The 27,433-nt window shown below is 46.8% G+C and overlaps 2 protein-coding genes and 2 non-coding genes across 4 annotated transcripts in view; 2 read left to right on the top strand and 2 right to left on the bottom strand.

The window, feature by feature from the left end:
- The window catches only part of LOC130493559 (zinc finger protein 721-like), a 32,316-nt gene extending 13,822 nt beyond the window's left edge, over window positions 1-18,494 (top strand). The window contains exons 5-7 of the mRNA XM_056867351.1: window positions 1,643-1,727; window positions 2,257-3,297; window positions 17,182-18,494. Of these exons, the coding sequence (XP_056723329.1) occupies window positions 1,643-1,727; window positions 2,257-3,297; window positions 17,182-18,419 (2,364 nt within the window). The 3' untranslated portion in view covers window positions 18,420-18,494. The remainder of the gene's footprint in view (window positions 1-1,642; window positions 1,728-2,256; window positions 3,298-17,181) is intronic.
- TRNAE-CUC (transfer RNA glutamic acid (anticodon CUC)) lies at window positions 10,326-10,397 on the bottom strand. The gene has a single exon. It is a non-coding gene; the product is annotated as a tRNA-Glu (tRNA).
- Window positions 11,746-11,817, bottom strand: TRNAM-CAU (transfer RNA methionine (anticodon CAU)). The gene has a single exon. It is a non-coding gene; the product is annotated as a tRNA-Met (tRNA).
- A 6,391-nt stretch (window positions 18,495-24,885) lies between the features above and the next one.
- Window positions 24,886-25,935, top strand: LOC130493548 (uncharacterized). The gene has a single exon (XM_056867340.1). The coding sequence runs from the start codon at window positions 24,886-24,888 to the stop codon at window positions 25,933-25,935; it is 1,050 nt and encodes a 349-aa protein (XP_056723318.1).
- Window positions 25,936-27,433: the final 1,498 nt, after the last annotated feature.

Genomic DNA, 27,433 nt, shown 5'->3' with positions numbered 1-27,433 from the left:
TGGGGAGGGGAAGGGAAGGCAATTGTAAGCCAGTTTGATTCTTCCTTAAGTGGTAGAGAAAGTCGGCATATAAAAACCAACTCTTCTTCTTCTTCCAGATGCTGAGGCATCGCCTGGGATTCAGAGGTTGACTACCTCTGAACATGGAGGTTATCTTTAGTCTCCATGGCTAGTAGCCACTGATAGCGCTGTCTGTGAATCTGGAGTAGCATTGTGAGGAAAAACTGGAGGAGACCCATGTAAGCCACTGTTGGGGAGAAAGGCCAGATATAAAGGAAGTGAATACAATGAATAAATAAAGGGAGCAAAGGGTCAGGCCTGTGAGGCCAAGGTTGGAGGATGGGTTCCCCTCTTATGTACGCATATGCCAGAATGATCTCATGGGATTACTGATTGGCAGCCTGAGACAGAAATTCGACTTCTCTGTTAAGTGTTCCTAACATTTTTTCCTTTACTAGGAGGAGGTGCACGTCATGCTGACTAGGAATATCGCCACACTGTCTTGTTTGACTAGAGAACTTTTCCCGCTTCTTTGGACCCAGATAAAATTTGTAATTTCCCCATCACCAGAGAGACTCGTCTGCCAGCCTCTTCTGACTTAGGCGTGGATCCGAAGGTGCCACTCCATTGGCGCAACAGCGCCCGTTCCAATGAACGGCTTTCTGTCTGTGGACGATAGGAGGGAGATGTTTGCCAATTCTTCCCTCTGGCTTCAAATTCCCAATTTTCTTCCCACACTCTTTCTTTGGGTCCACTGAAGTGCAGGAGCACAACTTGGGGGGAGGCACAGAAGTGTGGGGGGAAGCAGGGGCATCACATTCCTTTAGTGCAACCCTGCTTGCATTGCATTGCTGAGGATGGCAGAGGTGAGGGATTCCCTCCCCTTCAAACCGAGAGATGGTGGATTTGAGAACATAAATCGAAGAGAAAATGTCTGAAGAGAAGGGGGCAGTCCCACAACTGGACATGGAGAAACAGGCACTCCCAGGCGCCAAATCGTGCAAGGAGACGGGGCGAGAAATGGCAAGAAGGCTACAGGTAACAGAACGCCGACTGCACCAAGGAGTCAGGAAACTCCTTGAGAGGATCAACAGTAACTAGATTAGGGGCAGACAGGGACATTGAAACCCCCAGGAAGGCCTGGGTTCAAATCCCTGCTTGGCCAGGCCACTCACAGCATCATCTGGGGACTAGTCATTGGGTCGGATCCCACATAAAATTTCCATTAATGGAAGTGTGGGATGATTTTTTTCTGATTAATGGATAAATGTGACCGTGATGGACCAATCTTGTTAGGCCTTGAAATCTAAGCAGGGTTTGCTGTGGTTAGTACTTGGATGGAAGACCACCAGGGTTGCTACGCAGAAGCAGGCAATGGCAAACCAAATGTCCAAATGTCTCTCGTCTTGAAAGCCCCACAGGGTCGCCAGAAGCCAGTTGTGACTTGACAGCACTTACCACCACCACATACTAGTTCAACAATGCTAAAATGGAAAGAAAAACTATATAATATTGTGTTTAAAAAAATCAATCAAAATAGATCGAAGAGCAAAGTTGAAAAGCCTGGGCTGTTTGGGACAGGACCTGACCCTTATCAAAATGCTTACCCATATCTGAATGGTTTTCTTGCTGCCCTTTTCAGGTGCGGGGGATTTTAGAGAAGGGTGTGAATTCCGCTAAGGCAGGACAGGTTCTGTCGGATCCAGATGACAATCCGAGTTTAACAGGTAAGGATCTGTTTTGTCTGAACTGTTCAGAGCAGCCAGTTCCCTAAGTCAGCTTCCACCACACAGATCTTGGGGAGGGGGGCTGTTGCAGAAAACAACAGTAATGTACTTTCATGTGGAAGTGACCTCACACCTCTCTAGGAATTAGCGAAAACTATGGTAAACCCATAGAAGAGTTGGTGATTCCTAGAGAGCTCTGATGCCCCTTGTGGAGGAAACCTGGCTGTGATGCCAGTCCTCTCTAGGGATAGCCAAATCTCTATGGTTTTACCATAGAGTTTCCTGCAATTACTAGAGAGATGTGATGGCATTTCTGGATTTACCTGGAAGTATTGCCATGCTGTCACCTACTTTAAAAAAAATTTCTTCTCCTGTCAGCCATTGCAATGCTGGCAGGCACATGGCAACTCTGTCTATACATGGCCCTTCCAAATGAGTTCCCTAATACTTAATTTTACTGCTCTCTCCATCTGAGGTCTGGTCTTGAGCTGGAGGTTTGATTCTCATAGTTCTCTCCTTTATCTTGCAGGTGTTGGGCAGGTGCACCAGAATCTGAGAAATAGTCTTCAGGAGGAAGTTACTGAACCTGCAGGACCAAGTGATGCCTCGGTGGAAAGGAGCAACCTTCCCCGGTCTTGCAAGCAGGCAACAAGGCTCAGGAGTCAGCAAGCCCCAGACAGCGAGGGGGGACATTTTCCAACGGAGGGTGTGGATCCAGCACATCTCTGTAATTTAGATAGGGATGGACCCCGAAACCATGATTGTGAGGGACTAGAAACAAGTGCTGATGAAGAAGGAAACTTCAAACAGAAATCAGGCCTTCTGAAATGCCAAAGAACGCACTTGGGAGTGAAACGATATAAGTGCTCAGAGTGTGGCAAGAGCTTCAGCCGAAGCACAAACCTCCTAGTACATGAAAGGACCCACACAGGAGAGAAGCCATACGAGTGCTCTGACTGTGGGAGAAGCTTTACCCACAGCTCCAATCTCAGGGCACACGAGAAAATCCACGCAGGAGACAAACCCTATGTGTGCGCAGACTGTGGGCTGACCTTCTACCACAGCTCAAGCCTTACAGCGCACGAGAGAATCCACACCGGGGAGAATGTGTATAGGTGCCCACACTGTGAGAAAGTCTTCACTCGTAGCTCTGTCTTTCGGAAACACGTAAGAATCCACACGGGAGAGAAACCTTTCAAATGTTCTGACTGTGGGAAAAGCTTCTCGCAGAGGTGCAATCTGAGTATACATGAACAGACCCACACAGGAGAGAAACCCTTTAAGTGTTCTGACTGCTGGAGGAGCTTCAGTCGAAAATGTGACCTCATGGCGCACAAGAGACTCCACACGGAGGAAGACCCCTATAAATGTTCTCATTGTGGGAAGACCTTCTCTCAGAAGTCCAACCTTGTGATACACGAGAGAATCCACACGGATGAGAACCCGTATCCATGCTCACACTGTGGGAAACGCTTCCGCCAGAAGGGAAACCTCACGATTCATGTGCGAATCCACACAGGAGAGAAACCGTACCAGTGTACAGACTGTGGGAAGAGGTTCAGTCAGAAAGGTAGCCTCACATCGCACGAGAGAACTCACTCTAAGGAGAAAAGGACCCTCTAACAGTTTATCCACATGCTGTGGATCGAGGGGGAGGGGAGGAAGCTTCAGTTCTGGTTTTTGAATTTTCTTTCATTTAAGCAGAGTTTTAATTATTTTAAAATACTATATTTTAGAAAAATACAGTACAGGACACATCATCCCACACATTCATAAATGCCATTAATAAATAATAATTATTTATTTAATTTTTAGGCTGTTCTATCCCAATTAGTGTCTTACAACAGTATTAGTGACACAATTGTAGGAATGTCCCATTAAGTTATTTTATAATTAATAAACTTGGGGGGAGATGAGGAATCATAGGGAGGAGGGAATGACTGGAAAAGCGACCCCTCCTAACTCAGATCTCCTCTTCCAAAATATTATAAACCCTTAAAGCAAGGGGTCCCCAACCTTTTGGGCCTGTGGACACCTTTGGAATTCAGACACAGTGTGGTGGGCGTAGCCACAAAATGGCCATCATGGGAGGCGGAGCTGCACACACATATATATACAGAGGAAATCCAAGTACAGGAGAAGAGGAATAATTTTTAAAAATGCACTAGGAAAGAGTGATGGAGAGAATAAAACCAACACTGTATGGCAGCTGCCACCGAAGCAATATTATTTTAATCTGCACAATCAGTTCTCCAATGGCTAATCAAAAGCCCTACTAGACAGCATCCCCATCTGGCCCCACCCACTTTCTAAAAAATACTTGGGGAGCACCAGGAAAGGTATTGGCGGGTGCCATGGCGTCCATGGGCATCACATTGGGGAACCCTGCCTTAAAGGCATGAGAAGGCCAGTTTCTTTCCAGCCCTTTTCCCTTGCTCTCAACAATTCTGAGGGCAGTGCGCATGCTCACCAGGCCGTTTACTTGGTTTACCTCATAAGAATATAAGAAGAGCCCTGCTGGATCCGACCAGTGGTTCATCTGGTCCATAATCCTGTTTCACACCGGCCAACCAGTTACTCTGAAGGGCCAACAGCAAGGCATACAGGCTGAGGCTTTCCCCTGATGTTGCCTCCTGGCATAGGGATTCAGAGGTTGACTGCGTCTGAATGTGGAGGTTCCCTCTAGTCACCATGGCTAGTAGCCATTGATGGACCTATCCCCTATGAATCTGGAGGAGTGTTCCTTGTGAAATTTGCAAGTGAATATTTTTCTGCATACTTAGGGGATTCCCTGAACCTGACCTTGTCTGTAGAAACCCTGACCTTGTCTGTGCTTTGACTCTTATACAATATATACTTGTTCTTGAAGTTTATTATTAACTGTGGCCTAACAAGGAATCACAGAGGTGGGGAATAAACAAAGTGGAAATTTCACACCCACCCGTGACAAAATTATCCTCCTTTGGGATTCTGTAAGCTTTCAGAGAGATCAGCAGCCCAGTTACCCCATTTCCCTTCTCTCCCCCTCCTCCCCACAATGGACTCCCAACTAATGTCACCATTCCATGCCTCCTGGAACATGCTCAGTCCTCAGCAGACAGTTGGGGGGGGGTCAAGTTAATGTACAAAATCTATTTTTCCTGCATATTTGGGGCGGGGGACACCAAGTCTGAAGAGAAACCCCTGCCTCATTTGCAAGGGGGGCTGGTTTTGCTGCTTTCCTAACTGACCACCCAGTTTATATCACATATGTAAGTGTCGTCAAGTTTCAACTGACTTATAGCAACCCCAGCAAGGGGCTTTTAAGGCAAGTAAGAAGCTGAGGGGGTTTGCCATTGCCTAGTAGGCTGATCATGCATTAAGCAGGGGGTGGACTAGATGGCCTGTATGGCCCCTTCCAACTCTTTGATTCTATGATTTCCCTGCAAAGTCCTCTTCAGTGGTCCCTCATCCAAAACCGACCTTGCTTAGCTTCTGAGATCTGATGAGATCAGGCCTTACCATGCCAGCTTCTCCCCGCAATTTATATCACAAATAGCAATGATTGTCAGTCATTGAGTGCAATTTGCTATTTTTAGCTTGCAAGAAGATCTTTCAGATCATTATTTCATAACTGGTTCATTTTATTTATTTATTTCCCCCCGAAGACTGTTCCAAAGAAGTCTGCTGAATGTAAGTCTAGCAGCAACTAACAGCTATAAACTGAATTCTGATATTCTTTAAGTGTTGTGTATTCTTGCATGTCTGTTTACCTCTGGAGCTAATAATATTTCTTTCAAATTATGCAAAGTATGCAAGTCCTGGACCTAGCTCCATGCTGTTTGTGGGTTGTGTCAAACCAGATATGCACTGGGACTGCTGGGTTGAAATAATTCTTAGATACATAGGGACTCAATTTGGTGCATGGGGAGCATTAAGCTTCCCCCCACAAATCTGTTTCTCAACCTGTAATATCCCTGCGGAGCTGCTATTTATTCAGTTGGAAAAGCTTACATCTATAAATGGACTACCTATAAGTTTCCCCAATGGGTAAGGTTTAGGGTTGCCAGCTCTGGGTTGGGTAACACCTGGAGATTTTTGGGGCGGAGCCAGAGGAGGGCGAGGTTTGGGGAGGGGAGGGACTTCAGTGCCATCTACTGCCAGATGTGGGAGCAGTCACTAGCTAAGAGATGCAGGCATGCCTAGAGGGAAGGTCTGTTATGGGCTGATAATCCAGTAGCTAATGACTGACCGCCTCCTTAGGGCTACCAGCTCCAGCTTGGGAAATCCCTGGAGATTTTTGGGGTGGAGCCTGAGGAGGGTGGGGTTTGGGGAGGGGAGGGGGTTCAATGCCATAGAGTCCAATGGCCAAAGTGGCCATTATCTCCAGGTGCACTGATCTCTGTTGGCTGGAGATCAGTTGTAGTGGCAGGAGATCTCCAGCTAGTCCCTTGGAGGCTGGCAACCCTAGTAAGGTTGCCATGCTGAGCTTGACAACCAGTGGGAGGATTGGGGGGTGGGGCATGGGGGCCTTATGATGTCACTATGTCACTTCCAGGTGCAACCTGGAAGTGGCAATGAGTAGCCCTAGGAATCACCAGAAACCCTATGGTAAAACCATGGAGTTTTTGGTGATTCCTAGGCCATTCACACATGGCTTGATCCTACTTACTTTCTTCCTGTGTTGTCACATGTTTGATGAACCCGAATTAAAAGTTTTTAATGTATGGCAAGGAGTCACCTGCGCTTTGCGCTCCTCCACCACGCCATCCCCCAGGTGGAGGCGAGGGAAGCCAGCGGCAGGTGGAGGCAGCGGTGACTGGCAGAAGGTGCTCTGCAGTCGCCCCTGCGAGGTGAGGGGAAGCTGGGTGGGTGGAGGCGGCCGCAACTGGCAGAAGGAGCTGCCACCGCCCTGGTGAGGTGAGGTGAAGCCGCCGGTGGGTGGAGGCTGCAGGTGGGAGAGGGGAAGAGTGAGGGTGTTGGGGTCCAGGGGCTGAAAGGTGCCGCCACTGATGCTGCCGCTGTCAGGCCAGCCAAGCAGCTTCTTCCGGTTGGGGAGCCGACCCGGATGCTTCAATGCTCCTGCAAGCTCTCACTTTTGCAGTGTGTTTTAGTTTAAAGTCGCGATAAACCAAGAACAGGAAAACACGGGGAAGTATCAGAAGCAGGCCGGAGACGGCCATGTGTGTTGACTGAGGAGAATCGCTATCTGCCCAGGAGATTCACGGGACAAAGCAGCCACGCGTTTTCGGCCCTAGAGATACCCATTGTAACCTCCGGGTTGTACCCAGAAGTGACATAGAGGTGCAGAGGCCAGCAGCAATTTTTTCTTTATTTATGTCCCTCTGCCACTCAGAGCAGCGCAGACAACATACCAATGGGGGCTAATTCAGGTCAAGAAAATGTTATGAGGGGAGGCTTAAAACCTCTCTTTCAATGTCATTTCCCCTTCTTTCCTGTTTCCTGTTCTTCCCTTTTTCTTTCTGTGCTTCCTCTTTCTTGTTCTATTGTTTCTCCTTTTTTCTCTTTTCCTCTTCTGTTTCCTCGTTTTTCCTTCCCTTTTCCTGTTCTGCCATTTTTTCCTTCCTTCCTTTTTCTATTCCTCCTTCCTCCCATCTCCACGGGCAGCAAATATAAACCAAGTACAAAAGGGGTATCAGACAGAGAGATGGAAATGTCTTATTTGTGGGTTTAAATTGTTGTATATACCACCTTACGGGGAGGAAGCTCACAGGCAGTTTGCATCAAAAGCAGATAAAACCACATAAATTTTCAATGACCTCAAACAGCAGCCATAAAACGCAGACCTATAATTCCTAGCGACAATAAAAGGGCAGCCATGAAATGCCGGCTGTAAACCATCCAACCGGCAATAAAAGGGCAGCATCAAAAGGGACGCAATAAAAGGCAGACAGAAACCAGCCAACAGCAGTAAAAACAGCTCTGAAAGCCAACAGATCCCCTAGCTGAACAACCGATGGTTAAAAACTCCCTCTTACAGTTCCAGATGGAAGTTAAATTGCTTCCCTCTCGACCGTGAAGTGATCACAGGATACGAGATGCTCCAGGATAGGAGTTTGCTGCAGGGTGCCTCTTTGTTCTGATGTTATATTTGCATCTTAGGGGTGTCGTTCCATTGAAAAATGTAGCGTTCATTTTGAATTCAGTCTTATCTTTCTGTTAGGAGAAAAACAGTCTCCCTTTTCGAGTTGGCTGACAGCTGCTCTCTCCTTCCCAAATGAGAAATGTTTGGTAAGCCTCAGGCGGATATAGTACACAGAGAGACCCGCTTGCCGTCGGTCAGCAAGAGTTAGGGGATGCATCTGTCCACAAGAGCAAAATTGTGCAGCGGTGCCTGCCTGCCTAAGGTGATGGGAAAAGGGTGTTTGAGAGGCCCCAGGAGAAAGCAAACCAGCAAAGGGATCACTGCCTGGCCTGTGTCACAAAAGGACCCTTTTTCCTGACAGTGCATACTTTTGGACATTTAGCTGGAAGGAGTTTTTACACTGGTTTCCCACTGTATGCTTATTTTTATTCAAATAATTGCTTTTATGAAAAACCCTTCTGATCCTTCCTTTCTATTACAGCCTAAGTGAAGATAATTCACAGTGGGTAGCCGTGTAAGTCTGTCTGCAGTAGTAGAAAAGAGCAAGAGTCCAGTAGCACCTTACAGACTAACAAAAATATTTTCTGGCAGGGTATGAGCTTTCTTGAGCCACAGCTCACTTCTTCAGATACCATCTGAAGTATTTGAAGAAGTGAGCTGTGGCTCACGAAAGCTCATACCCTGCCAGAAAATATTTTTGTTAGTCTTTAAGGTGCTACTGGACTCTTGCTCTTTTCTAGCCTAAAGTGAGTTATTGGTTATTGATGATTATTTATTAAGTTCATATCTTGCCTTTTTTTGGTTAATGTGCTCAGGCTACAGAGAAATCACAGGTGCATTGCGACAAAACAGAATACTGAGGTCTGGCGCTTGCCTCAGGTGCTGAAAAGAGATTCTGTGAAGAGAATGAGGTGACAATTGCTGCCCTTTGACCTTCCCCGTCCTGAGAAAATCACGCTGTGGTGCAGCAGTTAGCAAGTTGGACCAGAACGCCTCTTGGTAGGTAGAGCTAAGCCAGTCTTCGGAGTCCACTTAGAATCATAGAATCATAGAGTTGGAAGGGACCACCAAGGTCATCAAGTCCAACCCTCTGCACAATGCAGGAAATTCACAACTACCTTCCCCCCCACACCCCCAGTGACCCCTACTCCATGCCCAGAAGGTGGCCAAGATGCCCTCCTTCTCATCTGCTTAAGGTCATAGAATCAGCATTGCTGACAGATGGCCATCTAGCCTCTTCTTAAAAACCTCCAGGGAAGGAGAGCTTACCACTTCCTGAGTAAGCCTGTTCCACTGAGGAACGCTCTGTTAGATAACTCTTCCTTATGTCTAGACGGAAACTCTTTTGATTTAATTTCAACCCGTTGGTTCTGGTCCGACCTTCTGGGGCAACAGAAAAAAATTCGGCAGCATCCTCTATATCACAGCCCTTCAAGTACTTGAAGATGGTTATCATATCCCCTCTCAGTCTTCTCCTCTTCAGGCTAAACACACCCAGCTCCTTCAACCTTTCCTCATAGGACTTGGTCTTCAGACCTCTCACCATCCTCGTTGCCCTCCTCTGGACACGTTCCAACTTGTCTACATCCTTCTTAAATTGTGGTGCCCAAAACTGAACACAATACTCCAGGTGAGGTCTAACCAGAGCAGAGTAAAGCGATACCATCACTTGGCGTGATCTGGACACTATACGTCTGTTGATGCAGCCCAAGATCTCATTTGCCTTTTTAGCTTCTGCATCACACTTCTTCCCAGTGATTCTGGCCAGAAGCCCCCTATCCTGGTTAGTCCTTGTTGGGGAGGGGGGAAAGGAAAATAACCCACTTGCTTCTTTAGGGGTAATATCCCAGCACTGATATCCCAGGTGCAGAATATTCTACCTCTTTAACAGCCAATTCTATGAATGTGGAGGAATTTTGAATAGCACCCGTATCAAGTGTTCAAGAAAAAAATGTTTTAATAAATATTTATAAAATCATTCAAAACAAACATCATTTTTTCTTAAAGAGGCTTCTGTAACTTTTATCTCATTTTAATAAAAACTGTGTAACGGGCTTGAGAAAGTGAGCTAGAGAGAGGCAGTGTCAGTTAGCTACAACTGTCAACAGAAGGGAGATTTTCCAACAGTCCTTCCCAGCCCCAGTGGCCAGGCTGACCATGAGAAGGGTTTGCAAAAACTGTGGCAGAGGTTTTTTCAGAAGGGACAACCCACATTCACTACACATCATGAACATATTCCTGTCTGGGATTCGAACACAGGCTGCTTGCTTTGAAACAAGGATCGTACCCCTCAATTGGCAAGCCGCTCACACCCTTTCTACCACTCCCACACCGCAGGAATTCAATAATCAGACAAGAAAAGCACGCTAGGCTGTCTGTTCCCTGAGGCTAGAACTCAGGACCGTTAGGTTACAAGACTGATGCAGTATCAATTGCTCTAGGACTTTTTGTGTGGAAAGCTAGATGATGCATCAGCAGAAGCAAGAGAGGAAGAAAAACGAGACACATGCCCCTTCCCTGACCGGGAATTGAACCCGGGCCGCAGCGGTGAGAGCGCTGAATCCTGACCACTAGACCACCAGGGAGAGAGGCAAAGAAGTGTTTTCTGTGCCCCAGTTTCTGGTAGGCTACAACCATGTAGAGAAATCAAGTGATGGGTAAGCCACCAGCATTGGGCAAAAATCTTCCCTGGTCAGGAATCGAACTCGGGCCATGGCGGTGAAAGCCAGGGCCATCTTAACAGCCTTATAGACCCCCGGCCAAAGCAGTGCACTGGGGCCCCTACCTACACAACCACTCATAGGAATAAAAATGTAAATGGTCAATAAAATTAAAGATATATTTATTGGTACTTTCAACAAAATCAGTGTTTAAACATTTTTTAAAAATGCTGTTTACTAGGCAGATGTTTACTAGGCAGACTTTGTTTATGGGGTGGTTTGCCAGTGCCTTCCCCAGTCAGCTTCCCTTTACCCCCAGCAAGCTGGGTACTCATTTTACCGACCTCGGAAGGATGGAAGGCGGAGTCAACCTCGAGCCAGCTACCTGAAACCGACTTCCGTCGGGATCGAACTCAGGTCGTGAGCAGAGCTTTTGACTGCAGTACTGCAGGTTACCACTCTGCACCACGGGGCTCCTGCTTCTGCCTAAGCAACGTTTTAAAAAATCAGCACAGCGAGTTGCTGGAGAAAACGCCACTTGCCCTGCTCACTTTCTAAAAACACTTGGTGGGCACCAGGAAAGGCGTTGGGACCCCTGCACTAGACCACCTGGGACAGGCAGAGACTTTTCTGGCCAGGTCTCTATTTTATTTTATTATTATTATTTTGCCATAGGAGAAGGTGTCATGAAAACGTCATAAGCTTACGAAGCCTCTGCTTGCGGTGGGGCATCCCCTGCCGCCAGCAGGTGCTTCCCACCATCGAGCTGGCTAGAAGGGGGGAAATGGTAGGAAACTGGGACGGTGTCATTGGCAGCATCTCGACACACTGACATCACTCCCTGTGTGCCTGGAAGTGACTCTAACACATCACGGGGGACACACTGGCATTTGGGCAAAACTCTATGGTTAAACCATAGTTTTGCCCAAATGCCACAGCATTGCCTGTGACATGCTGATGTCACTTCTCGGCACATGGCAAGTGACATCACCACGTGGATGGAAGTCCCCCACCCCACGTGGCCAGGACCTGGCAACCTAGTTAACGCCAGCCTTTCTGCACTACCCACTGGGTAAATGAAGGCAGCAAAACAAGAGTCTCAGGTATGTTCTCACCGATAGTAGTCCTCCCAGGCCTGGCTTGGGAATGGGGGGCACTCCTGGATGCTCATCATGGACCCTGGTCTAGGCCTCTGCGTCACTGCAAATTGCTGCCTTAGGGTGGCAAAGAGCAGAAGGAAATATTTGAAGGCTAAAAGGAGAAGCCCCACACATAGCAGAGGATGGATTCGATCCATCGACCTCTGGGTTATGGGCCCAGCACGCTTCCACTGCGGCACTCCGCTGGCTGGCTGGGGAGGAACTCCTCTGGCTCCTGTCAACCTGTCGACTCTGCGGCGCAATCAGCAAGCACATCTGGCTGTTAGCCAGATGGTGATTTGAATGCCCGCAGGGATATCTTTGGACGTGTCTGTCTGTGGCTGAGTGGTGAGGGAAACAGAATACTAATCTGTTTTCCTCTACATAAGTAGGTTTAACTCTCTCCCTCACTGAGCCTTTTTAAAAAAATTGGGCAGAGGAGAAAGCATTGTGCAAAGGTTGGCCTATCTGCACTGTTTCCCAGATCACTAGACAGCAAAATTGGTGGGTCACGGGGTAAAGGAAGATATCTGGGGCTCCCTTACTGGCTAGGAACAGCCAACCCACCGTCCAGCCTCACCATGAGGAGGGGTATAGACCCCACTTCCCAATGATCAACATGGGCATGCCAGAACTTGAACCCACCGTCCAGCCTCACCATGAGGAGGGGTATAGACCCCACTTCCCAATGATCAACATGGGCATGCCAGAACTTGAACCCAGGATCCCTTGCACCTAAGGCTAGAACCATGCCTCTAACACAAGCCTCAAAAGTTCAAAATATATCGTGGTTTCAATGAGTCAATGGGTCAGGCTGAGCACCAAACAAGGCCTTCGTGTTTACGTGCTGCCCTTACACACATGCACGCTAGGTATAGCATTAGAACAGAGCAAGAGTCCAGTAGCACCTTAAAGACTAACAAAAATATTTTCTGGCAGGGTATGAGCTTTCGTGAATTAGGTATAGCGTGTCTGACTCCACCCCACGCTTTTGAGTTTTAACTTTAGAAATTCAGGTTGGAAGCTGATCCCCGAAGGACGTCAACTTTGGTGATCTGAGCTATGAAAAAATTGACAAGGGCATTTCCCCAAAGGGCAAATAGAGACCATGCTTCACCAGCAACTACAAAATTGGAAGGTGTGGTGCCCCTCCCTAATTGGTATTGCCCTCCGAAGTGTATGAAGGGTTGCCCACTTTTCTCTTTTTATTATTTTTTCCCATTTATAAGTTGATATACAAGATAAAAAATAGGGAAAGGGAAAATAATATTATTTACATATCATTTTGTTGATATCTAACAATATCTATCCCTCTTTATAATACCGTCTTCCATATTATTAATTTTTCCCCCCTAGTAGTAAGTTGATTTAATTAGATCTTTTGTCTGGTGTTTTTAATAAATTCATAAAAGGATCTCCATCTCTCATGATTTTGTTCTCGTGTATTCTTTCTTTCGTGTATCTTTCATGTATTCTGTTAATTGTGCCATAGTAATATATTCTAGGGATTTGTCTAACCGTGCTTAATGTGTTGGGATCTTGTTAACCATGCCTGATGTGTTGGGATCTTGTTTAACCATGCTTGATGTGTTGGGATCTTGTTAACCATGCTTGATGTGTTGGGATCTTGTAACCACGCTTGATGTGTTGGGATCTTGTAACCATGCTTGATGTCTTGGGATCTTGTAACCATGCTTGATGTGTTGGGATCTTGTAACCATGCTTGATGTCTTGGGATCTTGTTAATCATGCTTGATGTCTTGGGATCTTGTAACCATGCTTGATGTCTTGGGATCTTGTAACCATGCTTGATGTCTTGGGATCTTGTAACCATGCTTGATGTCTTGGGATCTTGTGGTTGCCCACTTTTCTCAATCCCCAAATCAGATTCTCCTTTCTTCTTCTCGTTTCTTTTACACACACACACACACACACAAAACCACTTCCTCTGCAAAGCATTAATAACCAGCCTGCTACACCGACTTCCCTAGGACTGGAGGAAAGAGAGAACCGGAGGAGGCAGATTCCGACGTGTTCCGTTCCCGCAAGAATCTGCAGCAAGCGTCTCCCAAGTCTTCCGACAGCAAACTCCACTTTGCATTGAATCCCTTGAGCTTCAGCAGCACTGAAGTTCCTCGAAGGCCGGGGATGGGGGTCAGACACGCTTCCCGCTTGGTCGTCGGAACGCAGCCAAGGGGGCGGCTTTGCCTAAGCGGCGGCCAGCAGAGGGCTCCAGAGAGGAGGCGGAGGCGGCTGGCTTGCTCTCTTTTGGCCGGCCCGAGGGAAATCCGCGGCGCTGAGCTTCCGAGGTCAGATGCGTGCAAAATCCGGGTCGATCTCCCCCTTCATCCCATGTGAATGATGTGGGGTTTGAGTGCATGAAGGGGCTGGAGCCAGTTGAGGGTGCAAAGTGGGGGAGAGGAAACCGGGAAGAGCCGAGAAGGATCCCGAACAAGACACTGCCATCACCCCCCTTTTAAAAAGTCTGTTTCGGACCTGGGATTCAAGCAGCAGCGGCGGCGGCGAGGTGGGTGTGGGCCGAAAGACCCGGGTTTAACCCCACCCTTTCCCCCCATATCTCCTCTTTTCCAAACTGAAGCGAAGGCAGCCCCGATCCTGTGCATCTTTACCCGCAAGCAAGCCCCCACCGAAATCGGTGGCGTTTATTCCCTTCTGAGATGCATGGGAGGTTTTGCCTTGGGTTTGCCGCTCTGTAGATGCACATTTCACCGGAAAAGACAGTCATGCTAGGAAAAGTTGAAGGCAGCAGGAAAAGAGGAAGACCCGACAAGAGATGGATGGACTCAATAAAGGAAGCCACAGCCTTCAATTTGCAGGATCTGAGCAAGGCTGTCAAAGACAGGACATTTTGGAGGACTTTCATTCATAGGGTCGCCATGAGTCGGAAGCGACTTGACGGCACTTAACACACACACAAATGCACATTTTCCCCATCCCATGGGGGCTTATTGTTGAGTTTTGAGAATCCGGATGGGGAAAATGTGCATCTAGAGCGGCGAATCCAAAGCAAAACCTCCCATGCATACATGGAGTGGAGCATGCCCAGGGTGCATTTGCAAGTAATAATAATATCTCAACTCCGCACAGTGAAGGAAACTGGCAGGAAGCTGAGCTGATGCTTTGCAAGTAATAATAAGGGTATCCTGACTTGGGGCAAAAACGCATGGTCACTTTATCCTCCTTTAATCCCTGTTTTAGCCAGGATCGAACGCACATGTGTTCGATCTAGGCTGAATCCTGGCTGAAACAGGGATTAAAGGAGGATAAAGCAACCATGCGTTTTTGCCCTTGGTTAATTCTTGGATGGGAGACCACCAGGGAAGTCCAAGATTGCTATGCAGAGGCAGGCAGTAGAAAACCACGTTTGCCTCTTGCCTTGAAAACCCTACAGGGTCGCCATGAGTCAGCTGTGACTTAAGGGCAAATAATAATAACAATAAGGGTTAATCTGGTGCTTCTATTATTATTTGCCCTTAAGAGCCAGCATGGTGTAGTGATTAAGAGCGGTGGTTTGGAGCGGTGGACTCTGATCTGGAGAACCAGGTTTGATTCCCCAGTCCTCCACATGAGCGGCGGAGGCTAATCTGGTGAACTGGATTTGTTTCCCCACTCCTACACACAAAGCCAGCTGGGTGACCTTAGGCAAGTCTCACTCTCTCAGCCTCACCTACCTCACAGGGTGTCTGTTGGGAGGGGAAGGGAAGGTGATTGTAAGCCGGTTTGAGTCTCCCTTAAGTGGTAGAGAAAGTCGGCATATAAAAACCAACATTCTTCTTATGTACAATGAAATAAAATGGAACACAACTGTATGTGGCTTGCAACCCATCATATTAATAATTATTATAATTATTTAACATGTTTATAGTCCACTTGCTTGCTGAGACGCAAGGTAAAATGCGAAGCTTAGAAAATAGTGCAGTGAAAAACCAGAATAAGTTACCGTATATCATCAATGATAGAAAAAACTGGAATACAAGAATTAAAAGACAGTGAGGTAAAAACAAGATTATACAGAAAGTGAGGGTGCAATAAATATTATTGCATAATGCTACACTAGGCACTGTTCAGTGAAGGAATACTGAATGCCCTAGGCTGTGGCTTGCGATTATTCACATCAGTAATAATAACAGTAAGGCTGTGCTTTCAATATGTACGGTGAAAGAAAATGACAAACTCTCACATACAGTGTATTGTTCTTCTCACTACAGTAGCTCCACAGCATTTTGCAATAAAAGCATGTCTCCCTTTTCAGGGAATAAATCCATCATTGGCTGAGAGCCATAAATGGAACCTCCATGCTCAAAGGCAGTATGCCTTTGGATACCCATGGGAAGGTCAGACAAGGGCAGGCTGTTGTCTTCATACCGTACTTGTGTACCTTCTAGAAGCATCTGGTGGTTTGTTGTTAAAAACAGAGGGTTGGATCCAGGCCAGACGTTTCTATAGTTGCAAGGACTTCTGCCTGTGGAGGACAATTTTCCCACTTCTTCCTTCTTGAGGCAGGGGAGGGGAACCCCCAGAAAGAGGAATTCAGGGGACATTTTGGTCTACCATGGCTGTGGCAGTGGTGGGAAGGTCACATTCGGCATGTGAAAGTCTTTGCATCTAGTTGGGTTCCAACCCAAGATGTTGGACTAGATCAGGGGTGGGGAACCTTTTTTCCGCCAAGGGCCATTTGGATATTTATAACATCATTTACAGGCCGTACAAAATTACCAACTTAAAGATTAGCCAACCAAGCCCCAAACAGGCATCTGCCCCAGATAATCCCCCCGTGGCAAGCAGGCAGGCATCCAATCGGTGGAGCACTCTGTTGCACCAGCCGGGCATTGCACTAGCTGGCCGTAGCCATCTAGCCGCACGCCGGAGTTGCTTCTTCTCTGCATGGTCGGGGCTGGATTCTACAGCCAGCTCCTGCTGCCTCCGCCTGCAGAGATGAAATAAGGACACACTGACTAAGAACTCACTCCCCCCCTCGCATTCTGGCCCTGCCTCCTTTAACTCCTCCATTGTCACCACTTCCATCCCCAGCCCTCTTGTAGTACAGAGGGAATATGTTTCTCCATGGCCCGGGTGGGAAAGGGTTAACACAGTTTCTTGGGCAGCCCTAGCAGCTCCATAGCTAATGACTCTTCTGCAAGGGGGAAAAAGGTTCCTTTTCTCAGCAAAACAAACTCACATCTGCCTTGATTAGAGGCTATTCCTGGCAGCGGGAGGGAGCGGTTCACCAGTTTTAGATCCTTCTGAGCTAGAGATCTGCCAGGACCCACAGAGGGCCAGACCAAATGATTTTGCGGGCCTTAAATGGTCCCCGGGCCTGATGTTCCCCACCCCTGGACTAGATAGACCTGTGGTCCACTCCAGCAGGGCTCTTCTTACGTTCCAGAACATTCCACAGCAGTAGAGCCACAACTAAAAAGACCCTGCACATGTTGGAAACCAGTCTCCTTCATCGGCTGATCTTACAGCCCCCAGGATGAAGTTGGGGGTGTCATGTAACTGAGCTTCCTCTTCATCTTCTGTTAACATTGTGATTTTATGGTTTTCAGGTTATGGGTCTTGGAATGAGGCAGAAGACATGCTTACACCACAGGAAAGGCCACCGCATGAGAAAAAGCAAGAGAAGTCATTAGGATGTACCAAAGAGAGAATGACCTTGTTCCCTCAGCCAGGAGATGATGTTGAAAGTCAACTTGGAAACTCAGCAGAGAAGAGATCTGAGAAATCTTCTTCCTGTCCAGTGGTCTACAAAGACTGCAGTGACTCAGATGAGCACCAGAGGATCGGGCATGGGATTGAATGTGGTCAGACCTCTCTCCTCATTCCATGTGATGAAACAAACATCATTGACAAACTCCACAAATGTCTGGAATGTGGGAAAAGCTTCCATTATAGATCCAACCTTGTTGCTCATGAGAGGACCCACACGGGAGAAAAACCTTTTCAGTGCGCCCATTGTGGGAAACGGTTCCGTTTGAGCTCACATCTCTACAGACATCAGAAGCTGCACACGGCAGAGCGGCCGTACACGTGTCCGGACTGTGGGAAACTCTTCCGCCACAAAACCAGTTTCGGTGCGCATCAGAGAACCCACACGGGAGAGAAGCCCTTTGTGTGTTTGGACTGTGGGAAGAGCTTCACTCATCAGTCAGGCCTCATTGTCCACAAAAGAACCCACACGGGACAAAAACCATACTGCTGCACCAAGTGCGGGAAAAGCTTTGTCGATAGGTCGACTTTAGTGGCCCATGAGAGAGCGCATAGGGGAGAGAAGCCGCATAAGTGTGCCGAGTGTGGGAAGACATTTATTCACAGATCCAGGCTCATAGTCCATGAGGAGACCCACACAGGAGAAAAACCCTATAAATGTTCAGACTGTGGCAAAAGCTTCAGTTTAAGCTCCGCCCTCCTCACACACCAGCAGATACATATCGGGGAAAAGCCCTACCAGTGCTCAGACTGTGGGAAAAGCTTTGTGCAGAGAGGAAACCTTGTGGCCCACGAGAGAACCCACACAGGAGAGAGACCTTATAAGTGCCCAGACTGTGGGAAATGTTTCATTGTCAGCTCGAGTCTCCGAACGCACCGAAGGACCCACACAGGCGAGAAGCCCTATGAATGCTTGGACTGCGGGAAGAGCTTCAGTCAGAGTTCGGTCCTCATGAGGCACCAGAGGGTCCACACAGGCGAGAAGCCACATGAGTGCTCAGATTGTGGGAAACGCTTCTCTCAGCGGTCGAGCCTCATTTCACATGCACGAACCCACATAAGAGAGATGCCAGACTGACTGTGGGAGGCAGAATTAAAAGGGACCCAGCATACTTACTAAAATTACATAAGTTGTCATTAATTGTTCTGTGTATTTTTTTTTTAAGTGGGAGGAATTTCTTTCGGGAATCCAGACCCCAACACGTGTTTTCTTCCCTCTCCTTCCTTGTCGTTCTCATTACTATCCTAAGGATGTATTCTCTCAAAAGGAAATATTAAGGGGGTAGAGAAGCTAAGACCATAGATCAAACCATAAATCAGCATCCTGTTTCCCACAGTGGCCATATAGATGCTTCCAAGAAGAGGAGCAGGAAGGAAACCACCCATCCCTTCCTCCTTTACAACTGGTATTCAGAGCTATGCTGCTTCTGAACGTTGGCTATTATTTCAAGGGGAATAATCTTCAGGGTGTGGATGTTAGTGTCTCACCTTGCATGGTTCCACGTCAGAAGTCCCCATCTTACCATAACACTGGAGGGTGTAGGGAGAGGGACAGGATAGAGGATGGGGAGGGGCTGTGGCTCAGTGATAGAGCATCTGCTTGTCATGCAGAAGGTCCCAGGTTCAATCCCCAGCATCTCCATTTGAAAAGATGAGGTACTAGGTGATGTGAAAGACATTTTCCTGAAACCCTGGAGAGCTGCTGCCGGTCTGAGTAGACAATACTGACTCTGATAGACCAAGGATCTCTGATTCAGTATAAGGCAGCTTCATATGTTCAGAATAAGAGCGCAAATATGAGTTCTGCTTCCATTTCAGCTCAACATGTATCTCTGGGCAAAGTCCTTCTAGTCTAGGAGTCAGGTGATCCAATGGAACTAATCCCTGTCCTACTATCTTCTATATAAACCCACATGGCCTGATATGGTTCTTCAGTCTGAATAACGGGTTTCCTTAGAGAGATGAAACAGAAGTCCCATGGAATAAATGTTAGTCTCAAAAATGCCACCGGACTTCTGGTTTGATTTGCTACAATAGACTAAACACAGCTACCCCTCTGGAGTTTTCACTTTGAGAAGCCACTCTGGAGGTGAGGGGAGGTGGATATTTAGCCTCTTGTTTAAGCAAAGTGTATTTCTTCACCTGTGACATCTTGAACGGAACGCCTGACCATTATTTAACAATGTAAAAGGAAGTGTGCTGGTTTTCCACAGTAGTCAGCCAAATGCTCCCAGAAGACATGGCTCTGTGTCAGAGCACCTGCTTGGCATGCAGAGGGTCTCAGGTTCAGTCCCCAGTTTCTCCAGTTGAAAAGATGAGGTAGTAGGTGATGTGAAAGACCTCTACCAGAGACTCCTGTCAGTCTAAGTAGACAAACCCAACCTGATGGACCAATGGTCTGAATCAGTATAATGCAGCTTCATGTGTATTGGTGCCCACAGGTGAGGATGCTAAAGGCTCAAAGCATTCTCCCTGATTCTATTTTCCCTTCCCCACTCAGCAGTTGATGTTCAAAGGTATACTGCAGGGGACATGGAGGTTCTGTTTAGCTATCATGGCTATTGTTAAGTGCTGTCAAGTTGCTTCCTACTTGTGGAGACCCTATGAATCAATGTCCTCCAAAATGTCCTATCTTTAACAGCCTTGCTCAGGTCTTGCAAATTGAGGGCCGTGGCTTCCTTTGTAGAGTCAATTCATCTCCTGTTGGGTCTTCCTCTTTTCCTGCTGCCTTCAACTTTTCCTAGCATTATTGTCTTTTCCAGTGACTCTTGTCTTCTCGTAATGTGACCAAAGTACGATAGCCTCAGTCATGGCTATTGAAAAGGTCTTGAATGGAATAGGGGGGGAAATAGGGAAAGGTAGGTCATTGCCAGTTTTTGGCTAACAAAATACTGAGCTGATCCCTGCAGTCACATCATAGTGGTGTACCTGTGAGGCCAGAAACACAGACTTGCGTATCGTGTTAGTAGGCTTGCCAACTCCAGTTTGGGAGTTGGATCTCCAGACTACAGAGATCAGTTCCTCTGGAGAGAGGGGCAGATTTGGAGGGTGGGCTCCATAGTATCCCTTGTAAGTTCCCTCTGCTCCCCAAACCCTGCCCTCTTCAGACTCCACCTCCCCAAATCTCCAGAAATTCCCCAATCCAGAGTTGGCAGCCCTATTTTTTCTGCAGAACCAAAAGTGGTGCATCCTGGGTTTCCCAGAGTACCTCGTGCTCCCCCTATTTGTTGCCTTCTGGCCCACTGAACACTGGCAGTCTTCAAGCAGCAGCTGGTCAAACCTTTGTCAGGGTTGCTAGAGAGTCTGATCTTGCATTGAGCTGGGGTTGAACAAGATGACCCAGTAAGGCCCCTTCCAACTCTATGATTCTATGTGAAGAATTCATGGGGTTTCATGAATTAGTATGATTTTTACACTGAACAGCACAAAACCAGTACCATCGTATATCAGTCCCTGTTAGGCACTACCGTAAAACTGGTAGTGAGTAAAGGTAGGGTCTCGATGATTTGGGCTTTTACTTTTCCTCAGACTTTTCTAAATAAATACAGGCTTGCAGCAAGTTAGAGTGGTTCCTCAGTGGAACACACTTTCTCGAGAGGTGGTAAGTGCTCCTTCCCTGGAGATTTTTAAGCAGAGGCTAGATGGCCATCTGTCTGCAATGCTGATTCTACAACCTTAGGTGGTTCATGAGCGGGAGGGCACCTTGGCCCTCTTCTGGGCATGGAGTAGGGGCCACTGGGATGTGTGTGGGGGATGTAGTTGTGACTTTCCTGCATTGTGCAGGGGGTTGGACTAGATGACCCTTGTGTTCCCTTCCAGCTCTATGATTCTATAAAATTGAAACAATGCATACTATACACATTGTCCTGAAAACCTCCAGACTAACAAAGACTACAGTCCACAATAGCCGTGCAGATTAGCTTTGGATTTCACACATTAACAGATCACTTCAGAATACAATGGTTCCATATTAACATACCACACCCTCATTAGCACATTATCTTGATACTTACAGGACAATGACTCAGCTCAAACCCAACCCCCTTCTGACTATATATTACTCTTCCTACACACTTGACACTGAGAGACACTCAAACCCAACCCCCTTCTGACTATATATTACTCTTCCTACACACTTGACACTGAGAGACATTCAAACCCAACCCCCTTCTGACTATATATTACTCTTCCTACACACTTGACACTGAGAGACACTCAAACCCAACCCCCTTCTGACTATATATTACTCTTCCTACGCACGACACTGAGACACTCAAACCCAACCCCCTTCTGACTATATATTACTCTTCCTACACACTTGACACTGAGAGACACTCAAACCCAACCCCCTTCTGATTATATATTACTCTTCCTACACACTTGACACGGAGAGACACTCAAACCCAACCCCCTTCTGACTATATATTACTCTTCCTACACACTTGACACTGAGAGACATTCAAACCCAACCCCCTTCTGACTATATATTACTCTTCCTACACACTTGACACTGAGAGACACTCAAACCCAACCCCCTTCTGACTATATATTACTCTTCCTACGCACGACACTGAGACACTCAAACCCAACCCCCTTCTGACTATATATTACTCTTCCTACACACTTGACACTGAGAGACACTCAAACCCAACCCCCTTCTGATTATATATTACTCTTCCTACACACTTGACACGGAGAGACACTCAAACCCAACCCCCTTCTGATTATATATTACTCTTCCTACACACTTGACACTGAGAGACACTCAAACCCAACCCCCTTCTGACTATATATTACTCTTCCTACACACTTGACACTGAGAGACACTCAACCCCCTTCTGACTATATATTACTCTTCCTACACACTTGACACTGAGAGACACTGTCCTTCAGTGCTACACGGCCCGGATAACCTACAAGCACCAATGCATACACAATCCATGCCAAACCAAACTCACAGAAACGAAAAAGATGGGCAAGAAAACTCAAGAGGAAGCATAAAATGAAGAATCTGAAGATCTAGTGGCACATTAAACCTTCTTTCTGCAGGAAAGCCACGCAACCACACTGGCTAGGAGACTTCCCAAAGGGTTAAAATCACCGACTTGCGCCCGGGTGGGCGTAGGAAGTGCCGCACAGACGCGTGTAGTGAAGCCACTTCCGGTGCCCTTTCTTCCCTCTCCTTCCTGGTGGGAATCTCACTTTTGAATCGCTTGCTCGACGCTGCGGCCGGAGCTTCCCCCCGGGGAGAGGGGCTGGTGCCCTGCTAAATTTGCAAAGGGAGGTGAGTTTTGGGGGGCATTTGGGGGCAAGGGGGGGGACACACCATGGAAAGAGCAGCAGCAGATTAGGCTGGTTGCAAAAAGGAGGGAGGAAAACACTGGATTTTCTGGTGGGAGAGAAGCCCAACTAACTTTCCTCCCCTCTTAAATCTTCCCCCACCCACGCAAATCAGTTCTGTTATCCAGTGAAAGCAATAAAGAAACGGTGGCAATTATGTACAGTTCAGATTTGAGGCTTAAAATAACAAAACAAAAAGGCGTGATCAAATCCATGAGCAAAATGGGATTTTTTTTTTAATTTTTATTAAATTTTTAAACAAAAAGAAAAAAAAAACATAATACAAACACAAATACAAAAGAAAAATTATAACAATATCGGAAACTACATAATAAGAATGATCTATATCTATAAAAAAGTTAAGAAAAATTCAAAATGCAATCATTACATTGTATTTACATTCTTATTACAAACATCTTATCCATTTTGTTTCCACCTCCCTCCACCAATGTACCTTTAATCCCTCCCACCACCGTGTTGAACTTCTGGAGAAGTGTCTAAACAGTTTGTTAATAATTTTTTTTAACAATAATTTATATTCCCAAATTGTATCTACAACTTGTTCCCTGTATCAATAAAATTCATTTTTGCCAGCTTATCCCAATATGCGAAGGCTTTTAACCACATAATTTTAAATTCTTCTACATCCTTCCCATGCAGGGAATCTGTTAGTTTAGCCATCCACATATATACCCATAGTTTTTCCCTCCAGTCCTTTATCTGAGGTCTATTTACAAGCTTCCAGGATTTAGCAGTAATTGTTGAGGAGGGCATTCTCGGCCACTCTGCGGTGTAATGGATCTTCTCAGAAGCGCACTTTTATTTGGGGATAAAGTTTTTCCTATGGGAATTGTTGCCCTGAACAGGTATGTTTGCTTGTTTTCTTTTCCCCCACCCCAACTGCATTGTTTTATTTTATTAGGAATATTCACCATTAGATTCAAATGTTATCATATCTTGTAATCCCCTCACCAATTGATCAAAAAGTTTTTATTATATTTGTAATTATATCTTGAGTTACAGTGAGAAAGATGAGAGCCAGCTTGGTGTAGTGGTTAAGAGCAGTGGTTTGGAGCAGTGGACTCTGATCTGGAGAACCAGGTTTGATTCCCCCCCATCCTCCACATGAGCAGAGGAGGTTAATCTGGTGAAATGGGTTGGTTTCCTCACTCATACACATGAAAGCCAGCTGGGTGATCTTGGGCTAGTCACAGTTCTCAGCCCCACCTACCTCACAGGGTATCTGTTGTGGGGAAGGGAAGGTGATTATAAGCCAGTTTGAGTCCTCCTTAAGTGGTGGAGAAAATCAGCATATAAAAACCAAGTCTTCTTCTTCTACTACTATACATGATAATGAATTATTATTGTAGTTGTAGTTGTTATACTCTCCCTGCCCACCAATCAAAAAACAAACCCAACAACCACCCAAAAATCAATGCCTCTAACCCAGTGGTTCCCAACCGTTTTTTGACCAGGGACCACTAGGACTTTTTTGTTCGGTGCAGGGACCCCAAGGTTCAAAATAAAAATTCCGAGAATTTGAAAGTAAACTTTAATCATAACTGTTAGTTAAACATTAAACTTAGAATAATATTTGAATATATATTTTTATAATAGAGAACTTTTAATTGAAAATATTAATTTATTATGGGTTTATAACTTTGTTTCGCGGACCTTAATTTAGTTCTCGCGGACCCCTGGGGGTCCACGGACCCCTGGTAGGGAACCAGTGCTCTAACTACAAATGGCTGCTTTAGAGAGGGTTTTCCAGAGTTACTATGATTTAACCATTTCAAAGGGTTTAGAAATCTGAAAAGGATTATACTGTTAGCCTTAAGATCAGAAGAGCTCTGTGGATCAGAAGTCTGAGTCCTGTTCCCACAGCAGCCATCCAGAAACCAGCAAATTATCGTTTTAATCTTCCAGGGCATGCTGTTGCCGATCTAAAGAATGTCCAAGGCAGAATAATGGTATGAAGTTGCTGAATTAGGATTCATTAATAAATTAATAAAGATGCAGAATGACACTGGGACAGAAAGATGTGTCCCCCACCCCTTCCTCCAGCCTGAGGAAATGTTCTGAAGAACTCGAAAGTTTGCAGTCTGTTTTGTGTTACTTTGATTGGTTTTAGTAGGAAAAGTGTTATGTGGATTTTGGCTTTAGAAAATGGATTTATTGTGTCGGGGGAGAGATTTGAACCTAGGATGACAAAGTGCTCAGCTGACGCTTCTAACTGTCACGAAACAGCAGTTCTGACGCTTTTCATGTTTGATCCTAGCAACAGTGTGGAGCACCGCCACCGCCTCCTGCTGGTTGACTTGGAGAATTTCCTGCTGCCCCTGAAGTCCCTTTTAGACTGGAGAGTGACAGGAAGCTTCCAATTAGTGAGGGGGAAAACCCGAAGCTTGGAAATGGAGGAACAGGTCACAGTGGCCTCTAAACTTTGGCTGGGTGTTGGAGGAACAGCAAACGCCCCACAGGTTGTACACGTGAGGAGTATTGGACAGTTACCGACAGCAGCAGCCCCAGAGCAAGTGAAATGCGACACAGGGGAGGGGTTGCAACAGCGCTGGGAGGCCCAGTGGCAGGAGTTTCTGAGGACACTGCAGGCCTCTGACTCTGAGTGCGGGAACGCACAGAAGTGTGAGGAGCCGGCGCCATGGGACGATGCCAAGGCTTTCCTGGCCTCGTTTGAGCAAGTTGTGTTGGCATGCCGCTGGCCTCGGGACAAGTGGGTGAGCTTCCTCCTGCCAGCCCTCCGCGGTGAAGCCGAGCAGGCCTTCAGCAGCCTCAGTGATCGAGACAGAGAGGATTATGGGAAGGTGAAGGCAGCCATCTTGCAAAGAGAGGCTGTCGTGAGGGAGAGGCAGCGTCAGCGCTTCAGACAGCTCTGCTACCAGGAAGCAGAGGGGCCGAGAGCGGTTTATGGGCAGCTCCAACATCTTTGCCGTCGGTGGCTGAACGCGGAGAGGCACTCGAAGGAGGAGATTTTGGAGCTGTTGATCCTGGAGCAGTTCCTGACCGTCCTGCCCCAGGAAATGCAGAGCTGGGTCCGGGAATGTGGCCCCGAGTCCTGCGCGCAGGCGGTGGCCCTGGCTGAGGAATTCCCATTGAAGGGTCAGCAAGAGGCTGAGAAGCGGGAGCAAGAGGCAAGAGAGATGACCACTAATGAGTTTGAAGAGCTGCAGACTCCACAATATGAGGCCGAGGTGAGGTGGATTTTGATGTTCGTCATTTTTTCAGAGTTGCTTTGATGTTTGCAAAGTCCAAGCGCTGACAATCCAGAGGGGTAGCCGAAGTCTTGAAAATTCAAACCTGACCAAACACAAGTGGCAATTAGAGAGATCATCTCATACCGGACCTGGGGCTGACCCAAGGATTGTTGCTATCCTGTGTGGGACAGAAGGAGGGCATCTGTGCCTGAAGCCATCTCTACACTACACTACACTACTGGCCCTGGCCCCGGCCTGGTGGCACAGTCTACCAAGTAACATCAGGCCCCTGCGGGACCTAAATGAGTTCCGCATGGCCTGCAAAACAGAACTGTTCCACCAGGCCTACACCTGAGGGTAGCCGCACGTCTTTCCATTATTACAAATTGCTGGCCTCCCCATCCTCCCCCAACTGGTTTGGGGCTCACTGCTGATCAGGACTGCCCTGTAGCTGGAATTAACACCATCTTGTTGTATTATAATATGAAATATGAATTTTAAAGTATGTTTTAATATAGATTTTAATAGATGTTTTTATAATTATGTTGTGAGCCGCCCTGAGCCTGGCTTGCCAGGAATGAGGGCAGGATATAAATACAAATGATAAACAAATAAATACAGACTGAAAGTAGTTTAGTTTCAGTGGTTAAAGCCCCTACTTGGCATCCAGGAGGACTCAGGTTCGATCCTCAGCATTTCCAGTTGAGGGGTCTCAGGTGCTGGGGAAGACCTTTCTCTGCCTGAGGCACTAGAGAACCTATTGTGGTCAGACTGGTCAAGACTGAGCTAGAATAGACCAAGGTTTTCACTTGGGCTGTGACAGAGGAAGAAGGGTTTCAATAGCCCCGGCCTCGTACCGAGTGGTCCCTGGGTCCTATCCTTGCCTATGTGAACAGGAAGGAAAGGCCACTGCTGTGTGCTGCCTACTTCACACGGCACAAGAAGGAGATTGCTTATGGATCCTTCCTGAAAGTGTGTAGTATGCAAAGTCTACAAGACAGAAAGTATTTGGGGGGGGGGAATCTGTTCTTTCCGCAACACATTGTGTAGTTCCTACCTCTGGAAAAAAGGAACACAAGATCTGCTAAAAATGTTTTCTGGCAGTGACGTCATTTCAGATGGGGTGTCCATCAGGAACAGACTTCTGCCGTCTTTCTACGCTGGTTGCATTTTTTGATGGTCATTTTTTTGTTACCGTTTGAATTGGCTTCCTGTTCAGATTTCCCAGAAACTGATTTCTATGGCTTCTCATAGACAGCTGCAACATGGTACAGATTTAGCTCCTGTATACAGAAAGTACTTTAAAAGAGACATTATCGAATCTTCATAGGTAGCCAGTTGATACGAACAGTGTTGGTGCTGAAAGTGTTTGAAACTGTGACTCATGAAGCACTTCTCTTCTTCCACAATTCTGTTCTTGGGGTGTATTTTCTCTTGCGCTTCATATAATTTTTATTCATTCATTCGCCATGAAGACAGCCGTGGCTGATGACGCCCCTCTGGATGGAAATGTTGCCGGTGAGTTCGTTACAAAAACTGT

This window comes from Euleptes europaea, chromosome 1, assembly GCF_029931775.1.
Source record: "Euleptes europaea isolate rEulEur1 chromosome 1, rEulEur1.hap1, whole genome shotgun sequence".
Lineage (NCBI taxonomy): Eukaryota > Metazoa > Chordata > Lepidosauria > Squamata > Sphaerodactylidae > Euleptes > Euleptes europaea.
The sequence above is the reverse complement of the archived record's forward strand: the minus strand, read 5'-3'. Positions and strand labels throughout refer to the sequence as shown.